The sequence below is a fragment of the Micromys minutus genome, assembly GCF_963924665.1.
Source record: "Micromys minutus genome assembly, chromosome: 25".
NCBI lineage: Eukaryota > Metazoa > Chordata > Mammalia > Rodentia > Muridae > Micromys > Micromys minutus.
Window position 1 is genome coordinate 7,457,211 of NC_137960.1, and position 14,118 is coordinate 7,471,328.

Here is a 14,118-nt window from a genome sequence, read left to right on the forward strand (position 1 = left end):
GGCCTTGAACCTGTGGCAACTGCCTCAGCCTTCTGAGTATGGGATTATAAATAGGGAGTCCTGGATCTAGAGACATGGCACAGCATTAAGATTGTATACTTCTCTTACAGAGGATCTAGATCAGTTCCCAGAAACCCTGGCAGCTTATAACTGCCCATAACTCCTGCTCTACGATGTCCAGTGTCCTCTCTTGGACACCTGTGGAAGAGCCATCAGAGGCCAGAAGAGGGTGTTGGGTCCCCTAGAACTAGAGTTCACAGGTGCTTGGGAGCCTTGTGGGTGCTGGGAACCAAACCCAGGTTCTCTGGAGGAATAGCTGGAGAGTGCTCTCAATCCCCCCCCCCCCCATGTTGCCTTGTTTTTTGAGAGGAAAAAAAAAAAAAAGAGAATTGTCAAAGTATGCTGTACCATCTCTAAAGGCAACAGAATAGATGTCCTTTAGACTGCTGGAGAACATTTTGGGGGACAGGGTTGGGGATGGGGTTCCTGGCTAATGCTCCTTCAAGATGTGTGGAGACAGGGTGGCCTCTTCTGAAGGACAGTTTGATTGCTATGTCAGTAAGTTTCAGGGGAGAGGTAATCAATATTTCTTTAAGGACTTAAATACATTTTATCTGGGAGGAAGAGACATAGCTTGTTTAAGGTAGTGGAAATGTTACCACGCTAGCAAACACACCTGGTCTCTTTACTTTCTAGGTAAAGTACCCTTTGTTTAAAGTTGTGTGCTGGGGTAGGGGAGATTGCTCACTGGTTAGGAGCTCATACTATTCTTGCAGAGGGCTGGAGTTTGGTTCCTGGAACCACATGGTATAGTTCACAACCACTTATCACACTGCTTGTGGGTGCACACAGACATGCACACACACAATCTTATCAAAAACACATAAACTCACACAGGCTCACACATATATACATACTTAAAATAATAAGCAACTAGCCAGGCAAGGTGACTCACACCTTTAATCCCAGCACTCAGGGGCAGAGGCAGGTAAGTTTAAGGCCAGCCTAGTCTACATAGTGAACTCCAGGCAAGCCAAGGCGATACAGTGAGATGACATCACAGAAAAATAAATAAATAAATACTCAATGAAAGCCTAAACACACACAATCCTTTTAAAAGTGATCTGATTGTGTGTATAAAAACCATCATGGGCTGGAGAGCTGGCTCAGCAGCTAAAAGCACTGACTGATCTTCCAAAGGACCTGGGTGCAATTCCTAGCACCCACATGGCAGCTCACAACTGTCTGTGACTCTAAGATCTGACACTCTCATACAGACATGCGTGCAGACAAAAACACCAATGCATATAAAATAAAAATAATAAATACTTAAAAAAAAAGCATTACAGGATGGTGTGACTGTCCCTGAAACAACACTGGCCCTGCTGCAGGAGGCTGTCACCACTATGGCACAGGATACACAGAAGACAGGTAGAAGACTAGTCTGAACAGAGACCTAAAGGACAAGACAGAAGGGCAACTGGAGCAGCCAGAGGCAGAGCCTCTAGGCAGAGACTCCTGAGTCGTCTTTGCCCTTCATGATGTCTGCTCTTAGAGCATAGGGGAGTCAAAGGTTTGCTGCTAGTGTTGATGTTATCAGCAGTTTCTATCTTCCGACTCAGTCTGAGCAGCACTGTGTATGTATTCTGTAACAGAACTTCTCCTTTTACAGATGCAGGTGGTCACAGAGTTAAAAACAGAGCAGGATCCCAACTGCTCTGACCCGGATGCAGATGGAGTGAGTCCTCCTCCCATCGAGTCTCAGACCCCAATGGATGCCGACAAGCAAGCCATTTATAGGTAGTGCCTGGGTGTGGACTGTGGGGTTTTCAGAGGATGTGAAGTGGAACTCAGGGCTGAGATCTAGACTGAACAGTTTCCAGATTGAGATAACCGAATACTAATAGAACCTAAATTTGGGTAACCTTTCAGGACATCTTCAGGCCAAGCATGGTGGTGTACACTTAGAATCTCAGCATGGGGGATGGACAATTCAGAGCCAGTTCCTGGCTAGGCTGGGATACATAACAAGACTGTAAAAGGGAAACAGGGGTCTAGAGGTGGGTTAGCAAGGAAAGCACATACCATGGCAATGAGATGACCTGAGTTCTCCCACAGAGTGTGAGGAGAATGCCACAAATTTGTCCTCTGACCTCCACAGTTCTAGAAACTGTCATTTTGCTCTCTTGACGTTAGCTACCCAGGTATCTCCTGAGTGAGGACTCACTTCTGTTATGTAATATCTTTTCTTGACTGGCTCTTTCACATAAAATGTTTTAAACAGGACTCTGTAATATAGAGTCTGCTGGTACTTTATTCTTTTTTGAAGCTGAATAGTATTCCCCAGTTTATATATTATGCTTATCAGAAGATACTTGGGCACTTGGGGTTTGGGCTGCCTTGTCCTTTTTGAGATAGGAAATCTCTGTAGTCCTGGCCTGCTCTGGAACTCCTTACATAGATAAAGCTGGCCTTGAACCCACACCGATCCACACACCCGGCTGTGCTTCCTCCCTTTGACTGTAGTGCACTATGAACACAGGTGTGCAGATGCATTGCTAGCTGCACAGTGTGTTAGAAGCTTCACTCAGTGATCCTCAGACTAGAAACAGCCCGAATGCTTCTCAGACATTGGTGGGCCTGTTGAAAGGAAGGTGTATGGCTGCATATTCATGTTCTCTTGGACCTCAGCTGTCTTAAGCCCTTCTCAGGAGGCCTGCATTTTGTATAATTGCTTTTCCATAACACCAAGAGAAAACTTGACGGTGGTGACCCCTGCTGGGACTAGGGCTTCCAGCATGGTGCACCAAAGGGAGAAGAGAAAAGACTGAGAGCTCTGGAGCTGCTCTGTGTCCTGCTTATAGTGGTGACTAGACACACATGCAAGGATCTAAGAACTAAGAATGGTCCATTTTATTGTTGGATAGTTCACAAATAAACTATAGTCCATGCTATAACCCCAGGCCACGGAAGGCTGGGACTAGAGGAGGATAAATCAAGGCCAGTCTGGACCACGGAATGAGGCCCTATGTCATAAGACAAACAGCATACAAATAACAAGAAAAAAAATCAATGAAAAGATTAGGAGTTTTGAAAAACTATTTTCATATAGTGCAGAACTAATCCATTTAAGAATATTTCATGAAACAGTTCCACTCAGTAGCAGGTAATAGGTTGTTTAAACTTCATTTATACAGACAATGCACATCTGTAACTTCAGGGACTTGAGGCTGAGGAAGGAGAGCCTTGAGTTAGAAGCCAACCTGGCTGACTCATATCCCTGTGTCAGTGTGGGCAGAGGCCCATTGGTGCACACATCCCAGTGTTCCTGGACAGATGTGGCACACCCTTGCTCTGTTTCCCCACAGGCACCCACTCTTTCCATTGCTAGCTTTGTTGTTTGAGAAATGTGAGCAGTCCACACAGGGTTCAGAAGGCACAACGTCCGCCAGCTTCGATGTGGACATTGAGAACTTTGTCAGGAAGCAAGAGAAGGACGGGAAGCCCTTCTTCTGTGAAGATCCGGAAACCGACAACTTAGTGAGTAAAGCTCCAGCTTTGCTTCTACTTTTTCTGATTTAAATCTGCTCCTATAGCTTACCTTCCTGGTCTTCTAGTTTCTAGCTAATTTTCCCTTTAACAATCGGACTAATTGTGCCTCCTTGTGAGGTGGGGCTTAGTGCTCTCATGGGTGTCTATGAAGATTCCCTGGGGCAGGCTGCTCCTGCAGGAGTCTGTTCTACTTGAGCTGTAAGTACAGGTCCAATCTTAGAGACAGGCTAGAGTTGTCATCTGCAAAGCAGCTCCCTCCCAACACTGACACCAGGCTGTGCCTTCTTCCTGTCCAATGCAGTGGAGAGGTCTTTGAGGACACAGCGTCCTTCTTCAGGGCATCTGCACTGTCTGTCCTTTGAGCCTGAGCCTCTGCCAGACTCAGATGAAGTTAGAAATCTCACAGCAAGGCCTTCTCTGGGTGTTGTGAATCCCCTGTAGTACTCAGGCCTTCAGCAGGTCTTTGAAAGCATTATCTAAGAATAAAATATGTCAGTTTTAGGTCTGCTGCTTTTGATTTCTTACATGACCTTTACCTGAAAGTGTTCCAAGGTGGGCTGTATCAGACTCTGCCTTGTGCACTCTGAATGCCTGTCATTTGCGTAAGGATCAGAAGAGTTTTTGGTTCTGGCCCATCCCTGGCCTGGCTCAGTTGAGGTTCTGCCTCATCCCTGCCAGCAGCTCATCTGAGCACAGGATCTAACACAGCTCTCACTCCATAGCGTTTGTTATTGATCGGTTTCTCACCACATCAAGAATGTAGATGACTTCATACACGAGCCTGTGGCTGAGCCTTGTGTTGTGTTCACAGCAAGGAGTGTCAGTGACATGGCACTGTTGGCATTTATGAGCCATTGCTTGAGAGCAAGTCTCCTCAATGCTTGATGACGTCGTATTAAACAGGAGAGAAATGATCCAAGAAGAACTTGGGGATCTAGAGCTAGGAAAAGAGTTGTTAGACTTGACACCAGATTCGTGATTGAGAAAAGGTAGAGCTGGGGTTTGAACTTTGAGAACCACCTATAGGATGGATGAGGATGTAGAGATGGAGTGGAGTGAGGCTGCAGCAGGGCCATGCTGAAGGAGGCGGTCTGCTCTGTGTGTGGCACAGGTGCAGCCAGAGCTGGGGCAGAAGCCACAGAGTGCTGGGACACAGTATTGTCCCTCTTCTGTCACTAGCACTGCCGTGGTGTGTGACAATGGTGACTTCTCATATGGATGGACAGCACACTGTTTCCCACCTAAAAGTCTTTATTTTCTCTACCTCTAGATGGTGAAAGCAATCCAGGTCCTGCGCATTCATCTTCTTGAACTGGAGAAGGTTAATGAGCTCTGTAAAGATTTCTGTAGTCGGTACATTGCTTGTCTGAAGACAAAAATGAACAGCGAGACCCTGTTGAGTGGGGAGCCTGGAAGTCCGTACTCCCCTGTGCAATCCCAGGTACTTGCCTTTGGGACCCAGTGTGCTTCTTGGTCATTGTGGTACTGTTCACTTGCGTTAACTCCAAGGCCGCCGGCTCCTACACAATTGCTGGCTTCCTTGGCTCTATCCTTAACTCTTTTTCTTCACTGTAACTATCTCGGGGGTGTAGTCCATTCTCACTGTTGTGCAGTCACCTGTAACTCAGGACTCTCCCATCTTCCCAAAGGAAGCTATATCTCATTAGATACAGCTCCTCCCACTGTCCCTGGCCAACCATTCTCTTCCATCTCTGTGAATTGACTAGCTAGGTTCCTCACAGAAGTAGATGCACACAGTGCCTGGCTAACTTCCCTTCTCAGAACGCCCTGAAACCGAGTCAGGAGTGAAGCACTATTGTATTTTAACCATCCTGGTGTGTGGTATTTTGTCATGAACTTTATTTGTATTTTATTTGTATTTCCCTGATAACAAATGATATTTTTATATGCTGATCTGCCATCTGTGTAATGTCTTTGCTAAAAGTCTGTGTACCTCTTTTGCTTATTTTTTTAACTTTTATTTTCCTTAAATTTCTGAGTTTTGAAAGTTCTAATTGTCTCCAGATGTTTATCAGCTTCAACACCTGCTGTAAGCTCTCCGTCCTGCCGAACTGCTTTTCTTTCCTGTTTTGTCAAAAGCTGGGGGTGGGCATGTTTCAGGAGTACCATTGTCTGTGTGTCTGTACCATGAGACCTTGATTATTACAGCTCCTAGCAAGTCTCAGCATCTGAGAAATGGTTTCCTCCCATTGCATCTTTCTTGGAACTGTTTTAGCTCTCTTCTGGTGGCTTTACTTTCCCAGATAAAATGTCAGCAATGCTGTGTAGATCTATAGAACAAATCCACCGTGCACTGCCTAGGGGAGCTGACATCTTTATTCTGCGACTCTTCAGTCCAGAAGCACAGCATCACCAGGGGCCTTTTCTTTCTTCTTTTCTTTCCTTTCTTTATAGATTGATTGATTGATTGATTGATTGATTGATTGATTATAAGTACACCGTAGCTGTCTTCAGACACACCAGAAGAGGGCATCAGATCCCATTACAGATGGTTGTGAGCCACCATGTGGTTTCTGGAATTTGAACTCAGGACCTCTGGAAGAGCAGTCAGAGCTCTTAACCACTGAGCCATCTCTCCAGCCCACTGGGGGCCTTTTCATCAGTGCTTTGTAGCTCTAAGCATAGTGACGCCTGAGGTTTTTGAAGTACACACAAGTAGTTGGGTGTAGTGGCACATATTCCTAGTCCCAGCACTTGGGAGGCAGAGGCGGGCAGATCTTGGTGAGTTTGAGGCCAGCCTGGTCTACATGTAAGTCCTAGAACAGGCAGATAAATACACACTGAGACCCTTGTGTTTATAAAGATTTACTTATTTTTAGATGTGTGAGTATTGCCTATGTGAATGTATGTATATCTTGTCTGATTCTTGAGGAGGAGAGAGGAAGGTATCAGACTCCCCGGAACAGCCACGAGTGAGCTGTCATGTAGTTCTGGGAACCAAACCCTGCTTCCTGGAGCTTCCCGTACACGCTTACCTCCTGAGCAGCCTCTCTGGCCTCTGGATTATAGGTTTTGGTTTTTGGTTTCTGGAGAAAAGCAGTTAAGTTTTGTTTTAGTTTTGTTGTTGTTTTTGTTTTGTTTTTGTTGTTGTTGTTGTTGTTTTGTTTTTGAGATATGGGTTCGTTGTGCAGCCCAGGCTGTCTTAGAACTCTGTATCTCTGTAGACCAGGCTGGCCTCAAACTCAGAGATCTGCCTGCCTCTGCCTTCCAAGTGCTGGGATTAAAGGTGTATGTCACTATATGGCTTTCCTTTTTCTTTTTTCTTTTCATTTTTTGAGGGGGGTGGGTGGGTAATTTTTTAAATGCCCTAGAACATTCATAAAAAAACCACACAAAGCATATAAACCTGTGTGTTCCTATAAGTAGATGTCAGTTTTAGAAAGTAGTGAATTTCATTTTGACATTCCATGCTTGTGTGTAAGATGCTTTGGTCATGTTCATGGGTCTGTTACTTCCTTCTCTTCCTCCTCATCTGTCAGAGCCCCTCCTAACAGTGGATGTTTGTTCTCATATCCTATGGCCCTAATGACTCCATTTCTCCATCCTAAGTAAGGTATTTATTTGGTCCTTTCCCTAGTTTGTTTGTTTTGCTGGGTCCTGTACAAATAGGAACAGCTCTGTTTGCTGTTTGCTCCCTTCCTGACCTCTGTGCCGTTTGTTCCGGTTTCTTGCCTTGTTGCGTAAGTTGAAATTTTCAGTGCTGACCAAGTGTAAAGGGGGACTTCTTTTTCTTGTCCCTGATCACTTCTGGTGCTTCCCTGCCTGTGGTGTCAGCTTTTCATGTGTTCATTCTGTCCTGAAGGGTCCTGTGGTAGAGAATTGTTCCCTGAGCCGAGTCTAAGGAAGCTGTGGTCTGGAAGCAGGGTCTCTCTGCTCACTTCCTGGGCTTGAACAGCAAGATTGTCATATCCAGTGTGGCTGGTTTGCATCTCTCTAGGTCCCATTGGGATGCTTGCTTTCTGAAAGCCTGTCAGCTGATTCTGCTCTATGGCCCTGGCCTCCCCTTCCTTATTGCCACATTATGATACTGCTTCCTTTGAAGTTTTGAACATAGTTTTTCTGTATTCTAATATTTCTCACAATGTGTGTATCCTATCATTCAGCAGATTCAAAGCGCCATCACAGGCACTCTCAGCCCCCAGGGAATCGTGGTGCCAGCATCAGCCCTACAACAGGGAAATGTAACCATGGCAACAGTGGCAGGTAGGACCATGTAAAAAAGGATACTTTTTCCATAGGCTTTTGCAGAAAACAGATCTATTATATTAGGATGAGCACATATATGTCTTTTAGCTTTTTCTCCTCCTTGGTTTTATTGTGTCCTACTGATAAAATAGTGCTCGAGTACAGAGCAGTTTCAGTACCTGCTTCTTGTTGATTTTCAACAAGTTGTTGTACAGATTGTATTTTTCTACCAAAAGCATTTGGGAAAAGATTTTATATAAGGATTTAATATACACAGCAAGGTGCTGGAGAGGTGGCTAAGCTGGTAAGAGCACTTGCTGCTCTTCCAGAGATCCGAGTTTGATTCCCAGCACCTGCATTAGGCTGCTCCCAACCATCTGTAACTCCAGGTCTGGGAGGTTCCCGTGGGCACCTGCAGTCATGTGTTTATACCTACACTCTCACATGCATAATTTAAAATGATAAAGTAAAAAAAATATACAGCAAAAATTAAATTGTGGTTTCAAATAATAGAGTTTTAAAAATACTTAGGTGACAGGTGTGGTTATGTGCTCGCCTGTATGTAAGGGTGTGCAAGCATATGTATGTATATGCAGCATAGCGAGTGTGTGGAGTTCAGAGGACAACTTGCAGGAATCATTTTCTCTTTCTACCACATGGGTTCTAGGAATCAAACTCAGGTTATCTCTGCTTGGTAGCAAATACCTTTACTTACTGAGTCATGTTGCAAACTCCTCAAATAACATAGCTTTTAATTGTGCTATTCACAAGACCCAAAAACTGCTTAGTTGTATCATAAATTGGTGGTGCCAACCAAGGGGAAATATTACCTTATTCTTAATTTTACTTTTTTAAATTATTTTTTTTATGTATATGAGTACACTGTAGCTGTCTTCAGACACACCAGAAGAGAGCATCAGACCCCATTACAGATGGTTGTGAGCCACCATGTGGTTGCTAGGATTTGAACTCAGGACCTCTGGAGGAACAGTCAGTGCTCCTAACCACTGAGCCATCTCCTCAGCCCTAGTTTTATTTTTCTAACAAAACCATTATAGAACAGGGGCAGATAAAACATTTTCTGCTGTGTAGATTATTGTAGATAGAAGAACTATGAAATGGAACAGGATGTAGGGAATGATAGACATGCTCAGCATGCCTTTCAGAGTGGTGTAAAGGGGACTTGGTTGCTAAGGAATATAAGTAGGGTGTAGTGTGGCAGAGTACCAGAAGGCAGAGGCAGGCTAAAGACTGCCAGGGCTATATGAAAGACCATGTTTCTGAACACAAATGAGAAAGAGAAGACCACCAGAAGACTAGAACAAAGATGTCCATTATCCAGTACCTTTAGCCAAGCTTATATGTGCTATTTATAGGAAAAGGAAAACAGAGGCAAGCAAAAGGAGGGACCCACTAAGTCCCCAGCAACAAGGGCCAGTGCCGTGCAGGGCAGAATTGGGGTGATAATTTGTCTGACCAAACAGTTTGCAAAGTATTGTTGACCATTTGCAGTTGTTAAAAGGCTCACCAACTGGCTTTTTATTTCTTCCACAAGCACATCAGGAAGAATGGCTTTAAATCATTAAGACTCAAAAGTAGTTAATCTCTAAATTCTCTTTTCCTTTGTCAGGTGGCACAGTGTACCAGCCTGTCACTGTCGTCACTCCACAAGGCCAAGTGGTCACGCAGGCGTTATCTCCTGGGACAATTAGGATCCAGAACTCGCAGGTGTGTGCAGCCCTCTAGACAGCCTTGCTGTGGCTAGGGTAGGGTGCGGGGAGTGGGCTAAGCTGTCCTCTCCGTGGGACTGTCTTTTGTTGTCAAGTAGCCTCTAGTTGGTTTGTTTCCTTTCATGCTCCATCTCCCTTATTGTGGAAATCTGAAAATTCAGAGCAGTCTGAAGCACCAGGGAAGTTACTCGTGGCCTGGAAACAGCCATGGCCAGTGGCAAGGCTGGCTTACGAGAGTGTCCACTGTGTGTGCTCACCAAGACTCCAACTCCTGTAGGTGTAGAACAGTCAGGCAGAGTTTCAGAACCACAAAGCCCAGGCTGTACCCTAGTCTGAGGCAACACCCCAAGCTCTGGAAGCATCCCGGGCCTCTGCTCAGCATCCTTGGCATGACTGGGGTTGCAGCCAGGCTCTCACTGTCAGGTGTTTGGCTTCCAGAGCAAGAGGTGACCTGTGACTTACCATGGTCATGGTCATGCCGCAGTCTTCCTGTTCCTTTGTAGTAAAATATAGACATTGGATCTTCCTGGCCTAAAGACCCTCTAAGTTCTGGAAACATGATTTTTAAAAAATTTTTGAATAATTTAAGACAAGGTTTAAAATATAGTTCTTACTTTGTGCACACAGATTCACTTTGTGAGGTCTCCGTCTGTATCCTCATTAAGGGTTCCCATGCCTAGCCCTGGAGTGGTCCAAGTGGGATACAGTGACTCTTAGTGGTCTGGGTAGTCTGGAACTGCCATCTTGGCCACAAAGGTTTGGAGGTCACACTAGAGGAAAAGATGTGGGTGTCACTGACAGAGGCGGAGGCTTCAGAGCCGGTCTGAGCTGTGCGACTGCCCAGGCCCGGGTGTAGAGGAGAGCTGGGTGTCACCGATGCCGTGTGTCTCATACCAGCCCTTGTATTCTTCCATTTAAGATGTTTGCAGCAACAGAGCCATGTCCAATTCCTGACCAATTTTCTAGGACTGAATTATGCTTCCTCTAGGAGGAAGACATTTTAAATCAAACTATCAACTAGTACTGTCGCGTATACTCACTCGTCTTGTTGAAAAAGAAATGGCTTTTTTGTTTGTCTTAGGGGAATTGGGACAGGGTTTCACTTTGTACCCTGCTTGGCCTGGAAATCACTGTGATCTTCCTGCCTCAACCTCCACATGAAAAGTCTTCCACATAACTGAGGGTTTTTTTTTTTTTTTAGGAGTTAAGGTTACTCACTCAAATAGCAAACATGCCAGGTCTGAGCACTTCGGGGGTGTGCTTTCTGACCCTCGCTTCCACAGTTTCTCACTGTCACTTGGGGTGACCTTTGTGCCCTGTGGTCAGAGTGCTACAGCTCCTGCTCTCAGGTGGTGTCAGCCTGAGTCAGGACACCCTGACCTGGCCCGGTATGGCCTGGTAATGACAGCAACCTAGAGCTGGGACTCTCGCTGCTAGCCTGCACCCATGTAAAGATGACTTTGAGAGTGAGGAGAGGGCAGGAGGGATGTTCTCATGAATCACAAGCTGGCCTTAGCCTCTACATAATGAAGAATAACCGTGGACTTGTCATCCTCTGCTTCCGCCTTCTGAGTGTTAGGATGCTAGCATGTGTCATAGAACCCGATTACTTGCATAGCTGCAACCCTACCTGCACCTGTCACCACTGGTACTCAAGACTCCCTCCCCTCTCACCCTTACTTGGGATGTTTTTATGAGGCAGAGTGTGTCACAGCTTAGCCCTCAGGGCATCATAGGCAGACCACAGATCTGAACAGTTCTCCATTCCCCCCAGATCCCTCTAAATTTGTAGTGCCAGGTGACACATCAGTACCACTTGTCCCGCTAGAGCCAGCTGTGTCAGGGCCATCTTCCTCTCTGGGCCCATTGTGCTGGTCCTTATTCTGAAGGCCATTGCAGAGGATGCAGATGGAGGCAGGAATAGCGGGTGTGAGAGCTACAGGTTCCTCTCTAGTGTGGCACCCTCCGGGAGCTTGGAAGCTTCATGACGTAGTAGGGTGGATGAACACACACTGACAGTTTGTGATCACCCTAACTAAACTTTAGCCCCTTGGTGCACTGCAGAGGTTAGGATTTGTGAACAGTCCCTGCCCAGATGCATAGGTCAAAAGTCGACACAGTTCAGTATATAGGAAGACATCCTTTATTAGTTTGAAGAGTCTAAGAATTGTAGAGCTTGCATGCTGAAAACCAGAATGAAGACCAAATATTATTTGTGACAGCGTCTGGCATACCCTCAAAAGATTAGTCTGTACAGGGTTTCAGCACATGCCTCTTTACTGTAAATAAGTCCATGAGCCTAGGTAAGGCCTCTATCTGAAGTTGTAAGCTACTTGATATGTTAGCATTTCAACACCTTTCTGACGTTATTTATCAATTGTATGGAAGCTTCAGTTGCAGTTGAACCAGGATCTCAGCATCTTACATCAAGAGGATGGCTCTTCCAAGAACAAGAGGGGTGTCCTGCCGAAGCACGCCACCAACGTGATGCGGTCCTGGCTCTTTCAGCACATAGGGGTAAGAGTGTCATGGCTACACCACGAGGAACCCTGAGACACCCGCCCTCCTGGCTTGTGTCCCCGGGGAAACTGAGTTTCGTTAATTGCACGTAGGTCTAAGTGTTGATACGATGCAGTGGGCATAGTAGGGATTGAGCACTAATAAGGGCTTCAAGAAACTTAAAATGCATCAGGGATCCCCTGGTGGAAAAGGGGTCAAGTCAACCATGTGCCTTTGGGTCAGAAAAACCCTACAGTCTGATGGAGCTGGCTGGAGAAGAGACAAAGGACATTGGAACAAACGAGCAAGCCACAGAGTTGTGCAGTAGATCCAAGAGGGAGGTGCTGGGAGCCAAGGACACGTTTGGGCACAATGAGGAGAGCCAACACACGGCTTACTTAGTTTAGAATGAGTGGCCCAGGCCGGAAGGGAGCACACAGTGTATATGCTAGGGCTGCCAGCGAAGGCGGTGTCAGCAAAGAACAGGAAGAGAGGGCCAGTGCAGAGGCTGTGATGCCACACTCCTCCTCAGGTGTCAGTATCTTACCACACTCTCCCTCAGTTAATAATTCCTACATAAACCCTGGTCATAAGGACCAGTGAGGACACCTCCATCTGCTCCCGTTTCTCCTTGGCCTCGTTTCTTTGCAGCACGGCGGGCCGCAGTGCCGGCTGTCTGAGTTTGGCTCTGTGCTCCTATGTGCTGCTTCTCATCGCACGTTTACATAGCTTTTTACACGTGTGAAGTCCTTCCCTCTCAGCTGGTTTCTGAAACGAGCTCTCACTGTGGCCAGCTGGCCTCAGACTCGCTGCTCTCCTGCCTCTCCATCTCGGTGCTGAAGTTGCAGGTTTGCACTGCTGAGTCCACTTATTTTATGAACTTTGTGTAGGCCAGTGGTTCTCAGCCTTCCTAATGCTGTGACCCTTCAGTTCAGCTCCTCATGTTGTGCTGACCCCAACCATAACATATTTTCATTGCTGCTTCATAACTGTAGTTTAGCTACTACTGTGAATTGTAATGTATTGTAATGTAGAGGTTTGCCATGGGTTGAGAACCACGGGTTTAGGATCAGATCAGACCCCATTTCCACAGCCTCAAACAGCCACACTCATCTGTCAGGTCCAACAGTTCCCCTGCTGATTGGTTTGTAGACGTCTCTGCTAAGGCCAGACTGATGCCATTCCACTCCCACTGCGGTGTGTCGTGAGTTTCCATATCAAAATCCAAACGAAGACACTCCCTCCCTCCTTCCCTCCCTCCCTTTCTTTCTTCCTTCCTTCTTTCCTTCCTTCCTTCCTTTCTTTCTTTTGGTTTGGGTTGGTTGGTTTGTTTGTTTTTTGAGATAGGGTTTCTTTGTGTATAGCCCCAGCTGTCCTGGAAATCACTTCCTAGACTAGGCTGGCCTCAAACTCAATAGAGATCTGCCTGCCTCTGCCTCCTGAGTGCTGGATTGAGGGCATGCACCACCACACCTGATGACACCTGCTTTCTTTTCCAAACTGAGGGATTTGATCATGTGGTTTTGGAGTGCTTGGCTTCGGCCTCCACACGCAGTCATCAGTCCTGAGGAGTGGTTTGTTTTGTTTTGTTTTACTGGAGTCAAGATTCTTTTCCTCAAGTACATACATCCAGGAGTCCAGATGCTTATTTCTCACTTAGGTTCGGGCTTATCTGTGTATCTTTTGGTGCACACGTGTGTGGAGACCTGGTGTCAACACTGGGAGTCTTCCTCAGCTTTTATCACCAGCTCTGCTCAGCACAGGGATTCCAGGCACATGTACTATGTTCAGGTTTTACATCACAAACTCACATCACACATGGGGCCGTGGCCCAGCCCGCATAGGTATGAGTCTGCTTTCCAAAATTATAATAGATATTTGGGACAACCAGCTCAAAGGGAAGAAGGGTTTATGTTGGCTCACAGTTTTAGAATTCCAGCCCATGATTGGTAGCATCATGGCTGTAGACCTTAGTTGGGGCATCTAATGGCAGTGGTGAGACCGTATAACAGAACCAAGTACACAACTCACAGCCAGAGGTAGGAAAGAAAAGGATTGGTTTCCATAGTGCCCGTTAAGGGGACAACCTCCAGTGGCATACGGTCCTCCCCTTGGCTCTGCCTCCTAAGTT

General features: G+C 46.1%; 1 protein-coding gene across 3 annotated transcripts in view; it reads left to right on the top strand.

The window, feature by feature from the left end:
• The window catches only part of PKNOX1 (PBX/knotted 1 homeobox 1), a 39,096-nt gene that overhangs the window by 17,463 nt on the left and 7,515 nt on the right, over positions 1 to 14,118 (top strand). For 2 of the 3 annotated variants that reach the window (XM_080937870.1, XM_080937869.1), the window contains exons 3-8: positions 1,673 to 1,800; positions 3,369 to 3,540; positions 4,823 to 4,993; positions 7,677 to 7,776; positions 9,389 to 9,486; positions 11,877 to 12,005. In XM_080937870.1, the coding sequence (XP_080793996.1) occupies positions 1,673 to 1,800; positions 3,369 to 3,540; positions 4,823 to 4,993; positions 7,677 to 7,776; positions 9,389 to 9,486; positions 11,877 to 12,005 (798 nt within the window). The remainder of the gene's footprint in view (positions 1 to 1,672; positions 1,801 to 3,368; positions 3,541 to 4,822; positions 4,994 to 7,676; positions 7,777 to 9,388; positions 9,487 to 11,876; positions 12,006 to 14,118) is intronic. The other variant, XM_080937871.1, reaches the window with a different exon arrangement.